At 50.0% G+C, this 14,346-nt stretch overlaps 2 protein-coding genes across 2 annotated transcripts; both read right to left on the bottom strand.

The window, feature by feature from the left end:
• Positions 1-2,878: 2,878 nt before the first annotated feature.
• LOC142358865 (antimicrobial peptide THP1-like) lies at positions 2,879-5,480 on the bottom strand. Its single transcript, XM_075411162.1, has 4 exons — positions 5,413-5,480; positions 4,280-4,367; positions 3,402-3,528; positions 2,879-2,967 (listed from the first exon to the last, which is right to left on the bottom strand). Exons 2-4 carry the CDS (start codon positions 4,335-4,337, stop codon positions 2,898-2,900), a joined length of 255 nt encoding a protein of 84 aa, XP_075267277.1. The 5' UTR covers positions 4,338-4,367; positions 5,413-5,480; the 3' UTR covers positions 2,879-2,897.
• A 4,561-nt stretch (positions 5,481-10,041) lies between these two features.
• LOC142364943 (antimicrobial peptide THP1-like) lies at positions 10,042-10,903 on the bottom strand. Its single transcript, XM_075445231.1, has 3 exons — positions 10,846-10,903; positions 10,357-10,483; positions 10,042-10,138 (listed from the first exon to the last, which is right to left on the bottom strand). Exons 1-3 carry the CDS (start codon positions 10,901-10,903, stop codon positions 10,042-10,044), a joined length of 282 nt encoding a protein of 93 aa, XP_075301346.1.
• Positions 10,904-14,346: the final 3,443 nt, after the last annotated feature.

The raw sequence follows: 14,346 nt of genomic DNA, 5'->3' as shown, positions 1-14,346 counted from the left end.
ATGGAAGCGAAGGACAGGAAACATCGTTATTTCTCAACACGACAGGAGTTAGTGGGTTAGCTGGCCACAAACTGTTTAGGTTTCTCTACAATTCAAAAGCTGAAATTTCTTGTTGATGCTTTTCAAGACTTGACCTTGACCTTGACAAAAATTCTGGCCTCACAATATAGGAAATTTCTTGCTATGGATGCCTAAATGTCACCCCTGTCCTAGTCTTTGTCCCTGGAAGCTACAGGCACCAGCAGCAGCAGATACTTTCGTCAGCCTGTGCTGGACAGTGTGTCCCCTGGGTGGGCACTGCCTGTGCTGGAGGCCCCAGGCTCCTCCTCTGCTTGCTCCAGCACACTGTAACCCTCCTTGTTGGAGGTCTTGCTGGGAGCTGTGCTACTCTGTGCCCCATCCCACCACACAGCGAGGAGGGACCTTACTTGCCCTCATCAGCACTTGGGCTGATCCCATGGGCAATCCCGAAGCAGACCTTTCTAGACCTTAGTAGGAAATCGATCTCCCAGGCTGGCTATCCAGCTCCTCCTCATGGTGACATCTTAAAGTGGTCCCATGGATCAGATGGGTAGTTCTGCAGGGAGTGAGCAGAGTGTCTGCTCCTTTCCATCCATCTGGAGATAACCTGGGACCAGACTGGCTGCTCTCTACCAACGAGCTGCCTCCATGATTGTGATCCACCTGTGGGTAAATATGTGTGTGTATCCATGAACATGTGTGTATCCATGAACATGGGTGTATCCATGAACATGTGTGTTCGTAAGAAATGGCTCTGGTTGTTCTAGTGAAGACTTCTTTTTTCAGGCAGGCCACCCTCAGCCATTGCCACCTTTCCAGCTGGGTTTGCAGCACTTGGCAGAGATGCTAGGCTTCTGTTTATTGGCATTTGCTTCTGTCACATTTCTCTGGGTAACTTAACCCAGCTCCCACTCGCGATGAAGATGGCTCTATGTTAACTCTGTATTTTTCCAAAATGCACCATATTAAAAAAGTGTTTCCACTTTTGTCTTCAGGGAGATCACCTGACAGCAAAACTCTACCCAGTGATGCAGTTATGAAGCACAAGGCTCAGAAGAGGTTTTAATTTTCTGCCTTACTCAGAAAGCAGACTCATACATATCATCAAGAAGTACAGTACAGAGGTAGTTACTTCCCGTCTTCACAAAGATGAATGTCCCTCCTAGGGAAAGCCCCAAGCCGTGGGAACTCTGAGCCCTGGGGTCATCTCTCAGAAGACATACAGGGAGTGTCCTGTGCTCACCTCACCCCTTTCAGAGGCTTAGCTGTCTGCTTTCAAAACTAGGATTCACATGGAGCTGCTACAAGGCCTTGAGTAACAGTGCTGCGTGAGAAAGAGCTGTGATAAGAACTCTCTCAAACATGACTTGAGAGCTGCCTTTAAGCTTCATTTCTTTTCCCTGGCCTTTGCATGAGCTATTTGCCAGCTTTGATTCTGGCTGTACACATTGCTGACCTGCCTTCCTGGTTTGAACTTGGAGCTGCCTCATCGCTGTGAAGCCAGACTTTCCTGGTGGAACAGCCTGGCCTTTCTGCTCCCTGACCAGTATTTTGGTTGCACGCAGACCAGAGCACAGGCAAACATGCGTGTTCACCTGCAGCTGCAGCACAGCTTTGTGTGTGGTTTTGTAGAAGAGGTGAGGTTAGTGCCTGACATCAGAGAGCAGCAGGGCTGGTCACGTATGGTCTCCAGATGGGAGAAGAGGAGGAGGCATCCTGTTTCTTCCCTGGAAATCAGGGAACTTTTATATATAGTTTACCATCAGCAAGCCTGCAGATGATGCCAAACAGGGAGGAGTGGCTGATGAACCAGGGGGTTGTGCTGCCACCCAGAGAGACCTCGACAGGCTGGGGAAATGGACTGACAGGAACTTCATGAAGATCAACATGGAGAAGTGCAACGTGCTGCACCTGGGGAGGGACAACCCCACGCACCAATATATCCTGAGGCCACCCAGCTGAACAGCAGCTTTGCAGAAAAGGACCTGGGGGTAGTGGAAGACACCAGGCTGAACCTAAGACAGCAATGGACCTTTGTGACGAGGAAGGCTACCCTGAAGTTATCCTGGGCTGCATTAGACGAAGTATTGCCAGCAGGATAAGAAGGGGTGATCCTTCCCCTCTACTCAGCACTGGAGTACTGTGTCCAGGTCTAGGCTCCCCAGTCCAAGAGAGACATGGACATATGGGGGGTAGTCCAACAAAGGACCCCAAAGATGATGAAGGGACTGGAATATCTCTCCTATGAGGAAAGGCAGAGTTAGGACTATTCAGCCAGGAGAAGAGAAGGCTGTGGGGGGATCTTACCAATGTATATAAATGGGTGCAAAGAGCCCAGAGCCAGGATCTTTTCAGTGGCACCCAGTGCCAGGACCAGAGGCCACAGGTACACAAAGAAACATGAGAGGTTCCCTCTGAACATCAGGAAACTTTTTTTTTGCTGTGAGGGTGACTGAGCACTGGTACAGGTTGCCCAGGGCAGTTGTAGAGTTTCCATCCTTGGAGATATTAAAAAGGCATCTGGACAGAGTCCTTAGCTCCGATGGCCGTCTTGAGCAGGGGGAGTAGGACCAGATGACCTCTAGAGGTCCCTTCCAGCCTCAACCAGGCAGTGATTCTGTGACTGTGTGAAACTACATATATTTATTCAAGCAGGCCCATAATGGGATGTCTCCAGCCCACAACCACCCAGTAGCAGCAGTGCTTCCACTCCTGCTGTCATACGATGTGGGGATGGCAGAGGCAGGGGCGGGGAAGATGTCAGGAGATGGTTCCTGGAGGCAGAAGCAAGGGGAATGTCCTACTTGGAAAGTCCAGGGATTAATCACCATTTCCTGCACAAGCAAAGCACAAATGTTGTCAGAGATATTTATTTCTTATGTTCCTGCTATGTCTTCTTCCAGCCTCTCTGACACTTCTTCTGTTATAAGGACCTGTAAGGAATTACTGGACAATGCCTAATTAGATGAACTCTAGTCCTTACTGCAAATGACTTGGGCCTGTGCTTTCCTTAGTTGTTACAGCCTTGAATACAAGGCTCCTCAGAAACCTCAAGGACGTGGTCCTGTGCCCCACACTGTACAAAGATCAAACTTCACTTTCCAACAGCATGGGAAAGTCTTCATGAAAACCCCCAGACTGGTCTCATGGGGCTGAGGGGGACTGGGAAGATGCTGCCTGAATTCGGGCTTCTTCAGCTCCACACAGGGCAGATTCAAGCAGCTTTACCAAGGGACTTTAACAGTCCTTCGCTGGGCTTTGCCTCTCAGCGTGACTGTAGGAGAGTGTTACCCAGCAGGGTGGTTGTAAAGAGAACAGCAGATCTATCTGAGCCAAGAAAGCAGAGGGCTTGTTCCTGAATGTCGGATGTTAGAATTTACCTTTTGCAGCAAACCATGAAGACGGAACACCTTCCAAAGATGTGATCAGGGTGATAGCATGTCAAAAAACCACAGAACCCCCCTTCTCGCTTACATTCATCTTCATTTCCTGGAGCCAGAGATGCACCTGTACAGAGAAGCAATTGAAAGAAAAAGGTGATTTGGGAGAATATTCTGTAATTCCAGAAGGGCTGGCACTCCAGTAGGATTTCAACCCACGTTGTAGGCCAAGTATTAAGATGACCATAACTGCACCTTCAATACCAAGTTAACTACCTAGAAGGACTATCAGCTAGAGCCCTGAGGAACAGGCCGTTTGTGGTACAAAGGGTTATTTTCCATCCTCCATCCTCCTGCAGAAGGAGCAGCTCTTGCACAAAGCCTTGGCTAGCTTATCTAGCCTAAGGCAGAGGGCTTTGGTATCTCAGAATCACACAGATCTAGGTGTCCTTAAAAGGTCCTCAGTATCTATGGTTAGAGAACATAATTCCCCATCCATTTTTTGGGTGAGCAGGGTAGGCTGCAAAGGCTGAGACTTCAGTGACTGAAGTGGTATCTCATCAGGAGACATCCCCCCAGAGAAGCAGCTAAATGCTCAGGGTGGAGCCCAGAGTTCAGTCCCTCCCTAACCCACAAAAGGAGCCAAGCTCTTGTACCTGGATGTCTGTCTCCACACCAGCCCCTGTGATCTCAGAGGAAGGGGCACTGTGAGAGCACCTTTTGGTATGTCCCATTACATGACTTTTTATGTTGGAGGAAAGCCACAAAATCATTCCCTCCTTTAAGCATCTCTAAAAAGTATGGTCACATCCTGGGACATGGAAGACCCCATTGATGGGGGTTCACAGCTCACCCCATCTCCCCTCTTGCCCTCTCACCTTCTGCACCCTGGACCAACAGCAGCAAGAAGGGGAAGAGCAGGTACAGGATCCGCATGACTGACGCTTGGCCCAGGTCTTCACGGGGCTGCAGAGGGGAGACACCAAGGCAACAAGAGCATGGGGGACCCCAGGTAGTGCAGAAGCCTGGGCACAGTGGTGTGCCAAACTGCAGATATGTTGTCCTGAACAAAACAAGATGGTGGTGTCCATAGCCTAATTACAAGAACAATGGCTACCTATGCAACTTCTTGAATAGGCTGCAAATGGTTCAGGACGTTTCAAGCAAGGCAGTACCTAAATATATATTCAATTATCTTCCTTATGCTTTCTCCCAAGCACAGACTGCAGGTCTTATGTCTGGTGACTAATACTGTTTTAAGTAAAGAAGCAGCTGGTGCTGTTTAGAGAATGCAGTCAGAAAAGTTACCTTTGGAAGCACCTTACACATGACACATTGATCTCTAAAACAGACCTAAATATGTTTCTAGGGAGACAGAATCAAAGGGATAGACTAGGTATGCTTTCAACTATGCTCATCAGATAAGGGTTTTGCCTAGTGTCTGTGCTCTGTTGCTTCTGCATCTGCTTACCAAAGGCCAAAGTAGAGAAGGTTTGCACACTTTGGAGATGCTTGTGCCAATGCTGACTACAAAAGCAATACTGAAACTATGGTCACGGAATGATTTTGTGCAGCATCTCCCCGGCTGGGAGTAAGAGGGGAGAGAAGTGTTTCAGTGGCCAAGGAGATCAGGAAAACATGACCTTTCAAGTTAAGGCTGAAAGAATGGAAAATCTCTGTACTGCTGCATGTAAAGTGGCTCCTCCCTTTAAGGCGTAGAGTTCCCATTTCCCCAGAATACAAGACCCTAGTGTCCCTCTTCAAACACCCCAGAAACCTTCCAACTTCTCCTGTGCTAGGAAAACCTTGGATCCAGCTTCAGCAGATTCCAAGCACTAATGGGAAGGAATTAATATTTTCAATTTTGTTTTTTCCCTAGCAAGTTCAGATTATGTCATTATGTGAACAGATGTATTCAACAGTTTGCCATTTAGATGGTTCCACTATGGTGGGACTTGAACAGAGAGACTGAATGGGTGGCCAGCCTGAAAGAGACCCCATAGTTACTTGCCTGATGAGGGAAGGTCTTGGTCTTCAGGCAGCAACAAACACACCAGGAATCACTTGTGTCCAGATGCCCTTGGGGTCAGGGAATAGCACTTTGCCCAAAACACCATGGTTTTATACAACTGCTGGTGGGTTAGGCATGCTTACTCCCATGGCCAGTTCTCCCCTTGGCCAATCAGAAAGTGACCCATTGGTCTTGGGGCAGTGGGATTGCACCTCGTCCCTCCCTGTGGCAATGGGAGAGGCTGAGGTACATCCTTGGGGCTGTTGCAATCTTCACCGTTATCCTCATGCAACACGTCTTACGACACCCTGCTGCACAGTGGGCACGCAGGCTGTGGTGGCTTGGCGTGAACTGCCCATACTTTGCCTGGTACAGACAGCAGCAATGAGTCTAAAAACACAGATAAGTTTTCCCTCCTTGCCTCCTCCAATCTGACAAAATAATCAGCTATAATGGGATGTGCAAGAACATGAGAAGTACTATAAACCTCCTTACTTATCAAAATTATAAGAAGGGCTTTATCTCTGCTTTTATTTGAAGTTTCACCAGATGTTTTGGAAATAACATTGATAGTTGCATGCATTTATGAGCTCATTCGTTCAAATGCACATATATATCAACTTCTCCACTTCACTGCTTCCATGTAAGTCATGTCGCATCATGGGTAACACAAAATATCATTTATCCATTGATCTTTCTCCTTTTCTTTCTGTTTCTCCTCTCTCTCTAATATATGAAAATCATGGGTTGACTTTACACAACACCATCAGTCTTGTTCAAGGTGTTCTTGGCAAAGGGGCCCATGGGATAGTGGAACAGCTTCATACTGCTGAGATAAAGGGTGTTCATGGTGACTGCTAAACGTTTAGTTAAATGAGACATGAATAAATGTGGAGGTAACAATCCTGGAAAGCTGGTGGGAACCTGATGTGCTGATACAGGACCTGGACAACAAGGTGGGAGCTGCTGGTGGATGTGAGGAAAGACCTTAGCTAATGTGGACACAGATCTTGGGCTTGCACAGATCCCCACGCATTCCTACCACTCTCCCACAGGAATTTATGTCACAGGAGACTGCGCTACTCTGAATCCAGCAGGGACCTTCAGCTTCAGGACCAGGGCAGAGATGCCCTGGGAGAAAATGCAGGCATCAGCCCCGTGGCTCTGAGAAGGGCTACACATCCAGCAGGGAAGCAGAAGGTGGGGAACTCAGGGATGGAGCGCCGAGGGTGATCTGTGTCTTTGGAATGGAAAGGATTCAGTAAAACAGTCAGGGTCACTTGTTGCTGACGAAATCATGAGTGCGTGGACACACACATGTACTTAACTATACAGGGCAGAGGTCTCACTTGTACAAAGGTTGAGGTCACTGGCTGATGATGGAGAACAGTGTTGCAACCTGAGTTTGTCTGAGGCAGGCAGAGAGAAGAAGACACCCTGCTTTCTCCCTGCTGGACTACACTTCTGGATTTTTCCAGGTTGTGGTCCATCGGACCCATTCAAGAGGCCACCTTGAGGATGAGCTGGACAGCCAGCCTGGGAGATACAGAATCATAGAATCATAGAAAGTTTTGGGTCAGAAGGGACCCCTAGAGGTCATCTAGTCCAACCCCCCACAGCGAGCAGGGACACCACTAACTAGATCAGGTTGCTCAGAGCCCTGTCCAACCTGGCCTTGAATGTTTCCAGGGATGGGGCCTCCACTACCTCTCTGGGCAACCCGTTCCAGTGTCTCACCACCCTCATTTTAAAAAATTTCTCCCTTATATCCAGCCTAAACCTACCCTGTTTTAGTTTAAAACCATTACCCCTCGTCCTGTCACTGCTGTCTCTACTAAAAAGATTGTCCCCATCTTTCCTATAGGCTCCCTTTAAGTACTGAAAGGCTGCAATCAGGTCTCCCCGCAGCCTTCTCTTCTCCAGGCTGAACAAGCCCAACTCTCTCAGCCTCTCCTCATAGGAGAGGTGCTCCAGCCCTCGGATCATTTTTGTAGCCCTCCTTTGGACCCGCTCCAACAGTTCCATGTCCTTCTTGTGCTGAGGGCTCCAGAGCTGAACGCAGGACTCCAGCTGAGGTCTCACCAGAGCAGAGTAGAGGGGCAGAATCACCTTTCTCGACCTGCTGGCCACGCTTCTCTTGATGCAGCCCAGGACATGGTTGGCCCTCTGGGCTGCCAGCGCACATTGCCAGCTCATGTCCAGCCTTTCGTCTATCAGTACTCCCAAGTCCCTCTCGGCAGGGCTGCTCTCGATCCTTTCATCCCCCAGCCTGTATTGATAGTGGGGATTACCCCGACCCAGGTGTAGGACCTTGCACTTGGCCTTGTTGAACCTCATGAGGTTCACACAGGCCCACCTCTCCAGCTTGTCCAGGTCCCTCTGGATGGCATCCCGTCCTTCTGGTGTCTCGACCGTACCACTCAGCTTGGTGTCATCTGCAAACTTGCTGAGGGTACACTCGATGTCGCTGTCCATGTCATTGATGAATATATTGAACAACACCTGTCCCAGTATGGACCCCCGAGGGACTCCACTTGTCACTGGTCTCCATCTGGACATTGAGCCGTTGACCACTACCCTTTGGCTGCGACCATCCAACCAATTCCTTATCCACCGAACGGTCCACCCGTCAAATCCATGGCTCCCCAATTTAGAGAGAAGGATGTTGTGGGGGATCGTGTCAAAGGCTTTACAAAAATCCAGATAGATGACATCCATAGGTTTCCCTTGTCCACCCTTGTTGTTACACCATCATAGAAAGCCACTAGGTTGGTGAGGCAGGACTTGCCCTTGGTGAAGCCATGCTGGCTGTCTCGAATCACCTCCCTGGCCTCCATGTGCCTTAGCATATCTTCTAGGAGGATCTGTTCCATGATCTTCCCAGGCACAGAGACGAGGCTGACAGGTCGGTAGTTCCCAGGGTCTTCCTTTCTACCCTTTTTGAAAAGGGGCACAATGTTTCCCTTTTTCCAGTCACTGGGGACTTCCCCTGACTGCCAGGACTTTTCAAATATCATGGAGAGTGGCTTGGCAACTACATCAGCCAGTTCCCTCAGGCCTCTGGGATGCATCTCATCAGGTCGCATGGACTTCTGTATGTTTACGTTCCTCAGGAGGTCCTGAACCTGGTCTTCACTTACAGCTGGAGGGATTTTACCCTCCTGGTCTCCTTCATGCCATCCATCGACTCGGGAGGGGTGAGGACAGAGGTTGCCAGTGAAGACTGAGGCAAAAAATTTGTTGAGTACCTCAGCTTTCTCCTCATCTGCTGTTACCAGTTTGCCGGTCTCGCTCATGAGCGGGGGTACGCTTTCTTTGACCATCTTTTTCCGGCTGACATACCTGTAGAAGCCCTTCTTGTTATTTTTCGCATCCCTTGCCAAGTTCAGCTCCAGCTGTGCCTTGGCCTTCCTGACCCCATCCCTACACAACCGGGCAGCTTCTCTATACTCTTCCCAGGAAGCCAGTCCCTGCTTCCACTGCCTGTGCAGTTCCCTATTCTTCCTTAGTTTGACCAGCATCTCTTGCCTCAGCCATGCCGGTCTCTTCCCTTCTCTGCCCAACTTCTTACACTTGGGGATCGATGTACTTCCATCCAAGACTTGTAAAGATCTCCTCATGGGCAGTCTGCAGGATCGGAACCCTCCAGGAGGGATGGGACTGGGACATAGGCTGTAAGGCTGGTAGAGGGGTTCGTATTGTGAGGCTGGCAGCAGGGAGGGAGCTGAACAGGGACTGGTCCACAACGCTCAGTCCCATTAAAGATGAGGGTGATGGACATCCCATTCCACTGTGTCCTGGCATGTCTGGGCCTTCTGGGATGGTTAAGGTGGGCAGCCCTGGCCATGCACGGATACGGGACACATCACCCAGCACAGCATTGTGCATGAAGACGTAGCTGCTGGGGACAAGGGACACCCAAGGCCGACAGCACCAGGACAGGGCTCCCGCTCCCCAGGAGGGACCAGAGGAGCTCCATCACACCCACAGCTAATGCCCTGCCCCAGCAGGCAATGCCAGCCTCCATGTACACACACCGCTGGAGGCAAGAGCGTCCCCAGCCACAGCCATGCTGGTGACCACCAGCACCCCCAGCCACTTCTCCTGACACCAACCCACCACCACCCCCAGAGCCAGCAGGCACGGCACAGCCTCCGTCACAAGGAAACGGCCACACGGCCCACCCGCTGCAATGCCAAACTGCTCGTCTTTATTCAAGCCGGGAAAAGCAGCCTCTGCCCCAACGACACCAGGCCCGTGACGGGATGTCCCCAGCACACGAGCACGCAGCAGCAGCAGTGCATCCACTCCTGCTGTCACACGATGTGTGGATGGCAGAGGCAGGGAGGGGAGAGGACATCAGGAGGTGGTTCCAGGAGCCGGAAGCGAGGGGGATGTCCTGCTCAGGAAGTCAAGGTTCTCAACCCCAAACACTGTTCAAAGAAAGCAAACAAGCACGTCACCTGTGGTAAATTAATTTTCTCTTTCTCCCACTGTCTCCCACCTCCCCTGCCATCACAAGCAAGTCTCTGGTGCAAGAGAATCAGGCTCAATGGAGGTGAGTTTCAGTCCTTCTTGCAGACAGCTTGGACCCATGATATCTTAGTGTTGGCAGCCCTGACTCCAAGTCTATGCAGATTCAGCAAAACCAGGATCATGTCCTCGATGTTGTCCAAGGACAGTGACTGCTTTGCTCTTGGCTGGCTTGGGAGAGCCCTCGCAAAGCCTGAAAGGGTCTAATGAGATGGAAGGAGAGTGGGGAGGCTCTGGCTGAAATTGGGCTCCTTCAGCCCCACTCATGACGGGTCCAAGCACCTTTCCTTTCCTCCTCTGTTCTCTGCCTTGGAGCGTTTATAACACTAAGCTGTTAGTTAGTCTTGGGTGCTTAAACACAACAGCAACTCTTTCTGCTTTCAAGTTAGCATTTCTAATTCCATAACTTACTTTTTGCAGCAGTAGAAAAACCTTGAACATTTTCCACTGTAGACATAGGGGAAAGAGCATTTCAGAAATCCACAGTAGCCTTTTTCTCGCAGACATTGTTTCTTATTTACTGGAGCTAAGGTAGATCCTGCACAGTGAAAGAAGTCAAAGAAGGTCAGTATAGGATAACTGTAAAAAAAGTGCATGGTTCCAGAGGGGTTGATGCTGCTGCTGCATCTCAGTCTCCCGATGTGCACTGAGCACCAGACCCAACATTCTACCTCTCCAGTAGGACGATATCTTTTCTGCAGCATCATGTCTGCACGTAGGGAATGTTGTGGGGAAAGACCAGTGTGAGGTCCACTGGCTCCTCAGTTGCCCAGCTGTTCACCAGAGCAAATCCCTCCCAAATGTTCTATATATCTGACAAATCTGGCCCCTCCCTAGGACGTGGAAGACCCCACTGATGGCGGCTCACACCTCACCCCACCTCCTCTCTTCCCCTCTCACCTGCAGCTCCCTGGACCAACAGCAGCAAGAACGGGAAGAGCAGGTACAGGATCTTCATGGATGATGCCTATCCTAGATCTTCACGGGGCTGCAGAGAGGACACATCAAGACAACAAAGAAAGGACATGGACAAGGCTGGCCACATGTGGTGAGACAAAACTCGGAAGTGCAATCCCTAATGAAAACAGATAATAATGATTCTTAACATTGCAACTTCACAGGTATCCTGGGAGCATTTTGGGCAGCACCAGCTTGTTGGATGACCTGGAGTTTACTTCATTGTCTTCTTCACAGGTCTTCCTCACATTGTCCTCAAAACACGGACTGGAGGATTCAGGCCTAGTCATTGCCAATTTACTCAAACAAACATCCACTGAAACTCAGATTATAATGAAGATAAAATATCTTTAACAAATTATAGTCCTCAGAACTTTTGCAGAGTATGTGTTTGGCCCATGAGCAGGTTTTTAAGAAAAATAGGATGAAGGGGTGACACAAGATACACTTCCCAGCACAATCAGCAGACCAGAATTACGACTAGTGCATTTCCTCTCTCATCTCCGCCTCTACTTAACCAAGGGCCAGAGCAGAGAAGGTTTCACATCAGTGGATGCTTCTGCTAACACTGCCTGCCATGCCAATAGCCAAACCAGGGTCAACAGTTTAGGGAAATCCTTGTACCTGATGATGCCACTCTCCATGGAGGCTTAGCCACTGTTCTCCACCACCTCAGCCACTCCAAGGCTGGCTGTCCTAAAAACCTTGCCCAATCACCTCTGCTTCCCTGGGCTCAGGAGAGTCCTCCCAGACTGCAGCTTGGCAGTGCTCATCCTTCAGCTCAAAACCATTCCCAGGCTTCCTAGCAAAGACACTCCCCAGCCCCACACTTACTGCCACCCGCCGAGCAGCACCAACCCCAGGAGGAGCAAGAGGACAGGGAAGAGACTTAGTGGCCAAACAGTGGAAACACAAGTCAACCTTCTGATTTAAATGAAAGCCTGAAAGCATAGATAAGCTCTGTGGGATTTCCTATGGGTAAAGTAACTCCTAACTTTGCTGAGGAAAGTTCCCAGTTTCCCAGGACAGCAGATCCCTGGGTTCCTCCTCCAGCATCATGGAACCCTTACAGTCTTTCCTGTAGTTAGGAAACCTTAGTCCCATCTTCGACATTTTGGGCACTTAGACACATATGAGGGCTTTTCTTCTCCTTCCTAGGCATCTCTGAGGCTGGTTTACATGCAGAGACACTTCTAACAGCTTGTCATTTAGACAGTTCCAGGAAGATGGACTTGCACCAAGAGGCTGAACGGGTGGCCAGCCTGGAAGAGACCCCGCAGTCACCTACCTGATGAAGGTGCTGGTTCAGAGGGCACCAAGGCAGCAACAGGCTCTAACAATCCGACCAGGACTCACTTCCACCCAGATGGCTTAGGATCAGGGAGTATCACTTTGACCAAAACACCCTGGTTTTACACTGTTGCCAGTAGGTGGGACTTGCGCTCATTCCCAAAAGCCACATCTCCCCTTGGCCAATCAGAAAGGGACCCATCCGCTTCGGGGTGATGGGATTGCACCCCGTCCCTCCTTGCCGCAGTGGGAGAGGCCGAGGTGCCTCGTGGGGGCTGTTGCAATCCCCACCGTTACCCTCATGCAACACCTCTTGTGACACCCCACTGCACAGCGGGCACACGGGCTGCGGTGCCTTGCTGAGAAGTCTTTGGGATGGACAAAGTAACTCGTTGGTGCAGTCACCAGCACCAGCCCAGTCCCAGGAGCGAAAGGGAGCCCTTCCTTGTCTCTTCTCATCTGATTGCATAATCAGCTCACGTGTGACATGCAAGAACATGAATACAGAATATTGACAACCCTCCCACCTCTAGACACTGCAAGAACATCTTCTGGACCTCATGATGTTCAACAAGGCCAAGTGCAGGTTCCTGCACATGGATGGGGGCAGCGCCCACTATAAGAACAGCCTGGGGTATGAAGGAATTGAGAGCAGCCCTGCTGAGAAGGACTTGAGGGTGCTGGGGGATGAAAAGCTGGACATGAGCCAGCAATGTGCACTCACAGCCCAGAAGGCCAACCGTGCCCTGGACTTCTTCCCCAGTAGAGTAGGCAGCAGGGTGAGGAGGAGGTTTCTGACCCTCTACTCCGCTCTTGTGAGATCTCCCTGGGAGTCCCGTGTCCAGCTCTGGAGCCCTCAGCACAGGACAGACCTGGACCTGTTGGAGCAAGTCCAGAGGAGGTCACAGCAAAGATCTGAGACCTGGAGACCCTCTGCTGTGAGGAAAGGCTGAGAGTGTTGGAGCTGTTCATCCTGGTGAAGAGAAGATTCTGGGCAGATCTTATTGCAGCCTTTCAGGAGGAGGCTTATATAGGACAAGGGGTAATCGATTTTGATGTAACAGAGGGTAGATTTGGACCGGATAGAAGGAAGACATTATTTACAATGAGGGTGCTGAACCATTGGCACAGGTTACCCAGAGAGGTGGGAGGTGCCCCATCCCTGCAAACATTCATACTCATATTGGATGGGACTCTGAGCAACCTGCTCTGGCTGAAGAGGTCCCTGCTTATTGCAGGGGGTTTGTGCTTGATGGTATTTAAAGGTCCCTTCCAACCCTAAATCTTCTATGATTCTATGATCTTCTTCTGGGGCAAGATGTTTGTGCACCTGACGTGTCAAAGGTGAGAGGCATGACATTGCCTCTCTAGTGACTATTCCGATGAAGCGAGAGGAACACCAGGAGACCTCTTAAGGTCTGTAAATCATATGATCCAATGAATCTGCATCTACTCCTAAAGCCATCCGAGGTGCAGAAATACAAGATGGATGTAGCCATCACTTGCGAAGCCAATGTGTTTGATGCCATTCACGCCACCAGGAGAAGTGGCATTCCTCGATGGGCACGAGCTGTGCTGCATGCCCATCTTGGCTACTGCCTCTGAAGCTGTTTGGAAGAGCGAACTGGTCAACTCACCTCCAAGGGGTTACCTGTTGGAGAATTTGGTAATGGGGTCTTGCCTTTGGGCCATAAATATATCACTTCACAGTGGCAAGATAACAACCACGAAAAGCGTGGAAGATGACTACTGAATGCTTAGCAGATCACCCACCTGCCCAGAAGACTGCACTTGTAGTTTACTGGGAGATATTCTTGAAGAGAAGCCGGAATATGCTGGTTTTGTGGTATGGCAGCAGTTTGGTGCTGGTTTCTAATGAACAGGGATGCAGTGTATGTGTGTGTGCATGTGTCCCAAGATGCGTCCAGCAACCACAGTATCAAGTGCCCCTTATGCAAGGCAGATTTGTACATGACCCAGGGCTGGGGGCCCACCTCAGTGATCTTAGAAGAGGAAATCGGGGCCTCTTTTTATGTGGTGGGAGGAGAAACAGGAAAAGGAGCTTTTGGGATGGAAGTTTTGAAGTACTAGTAACTCCAGCCCATCCTCTGTACTCTCCTCCTGTCCAGGGATCAGCAAGTCACATATGTATGA

The sequence above is a fragment of the Opisthocomus hoazin genome, chromosome 2 (assembly GCF_030867145.1).
Source record: "Opisthocomus hoazin isolate bOpiHoa1 chromosome 2, bOpiHoa1.hap1, whole genome shotgun sequence".
In the NCBI taxonomy this organism is placed as follows: Eukaryota; Metazoa; Chordata; class Aves; order Opisthocomiformes; family Opisthocomidae; genus Opisthocomus; species Opisthocomus hoazin.
Note: the sequence above shows the minus strand (reverse complement) of the source record. Positions and strands in the feature narration are given on the sequence as shown.

Excerpts from the sequence above, each read along its gene's own strand:
- LOC142358865 (XM_075411162.1), bottom strand. The coding sequence starts at position 4,337 with ATGCGGATCCTGTACCTGCTCTTCCCCTTCTTGCTGCTGTTGGTCCAG. Across the intron at positions 3,529-4,279 it reads GTTGGTCCAGGGTGCAGAAG|GTGCATCTCTGGCTCCAGGA; the intron begins GTGAGAGGGCAA and ends TTCTCTGTACAG. Across the intron at positions 2,968-3,401 it reads TTCATGGTTTGCTGCAAAAG|TAATTCCTTACAGGTCCTTA; the intron begins GTAAATTCTAAC and ends GGCATTGTCCAG.
- LOC142364943 (XM_075445231.1), bottom strand. The coding sequence starts at position 10,903 with ATGAAGATCCTGTACCTGCTCTTCCCGTTCTTGCTGCTGTTGGTCCAG. Across the intron at positions 10,484-10,845 it reads GTTGGTCCAGGGAGCTGCAG|GATCTACCTTAGCTCCAGTA; the intron begins GTGAGAGGGGAA and ends TTCACTGTGCAG. Across the intron at positions 10,139-10,356 it reads TTTTTCTACTGCTGCAAAAA|GCTTTGCGAGGGCTCTCCCA; the intron begins GTAAGTTATGGA and ends AGACCCTTTCAG.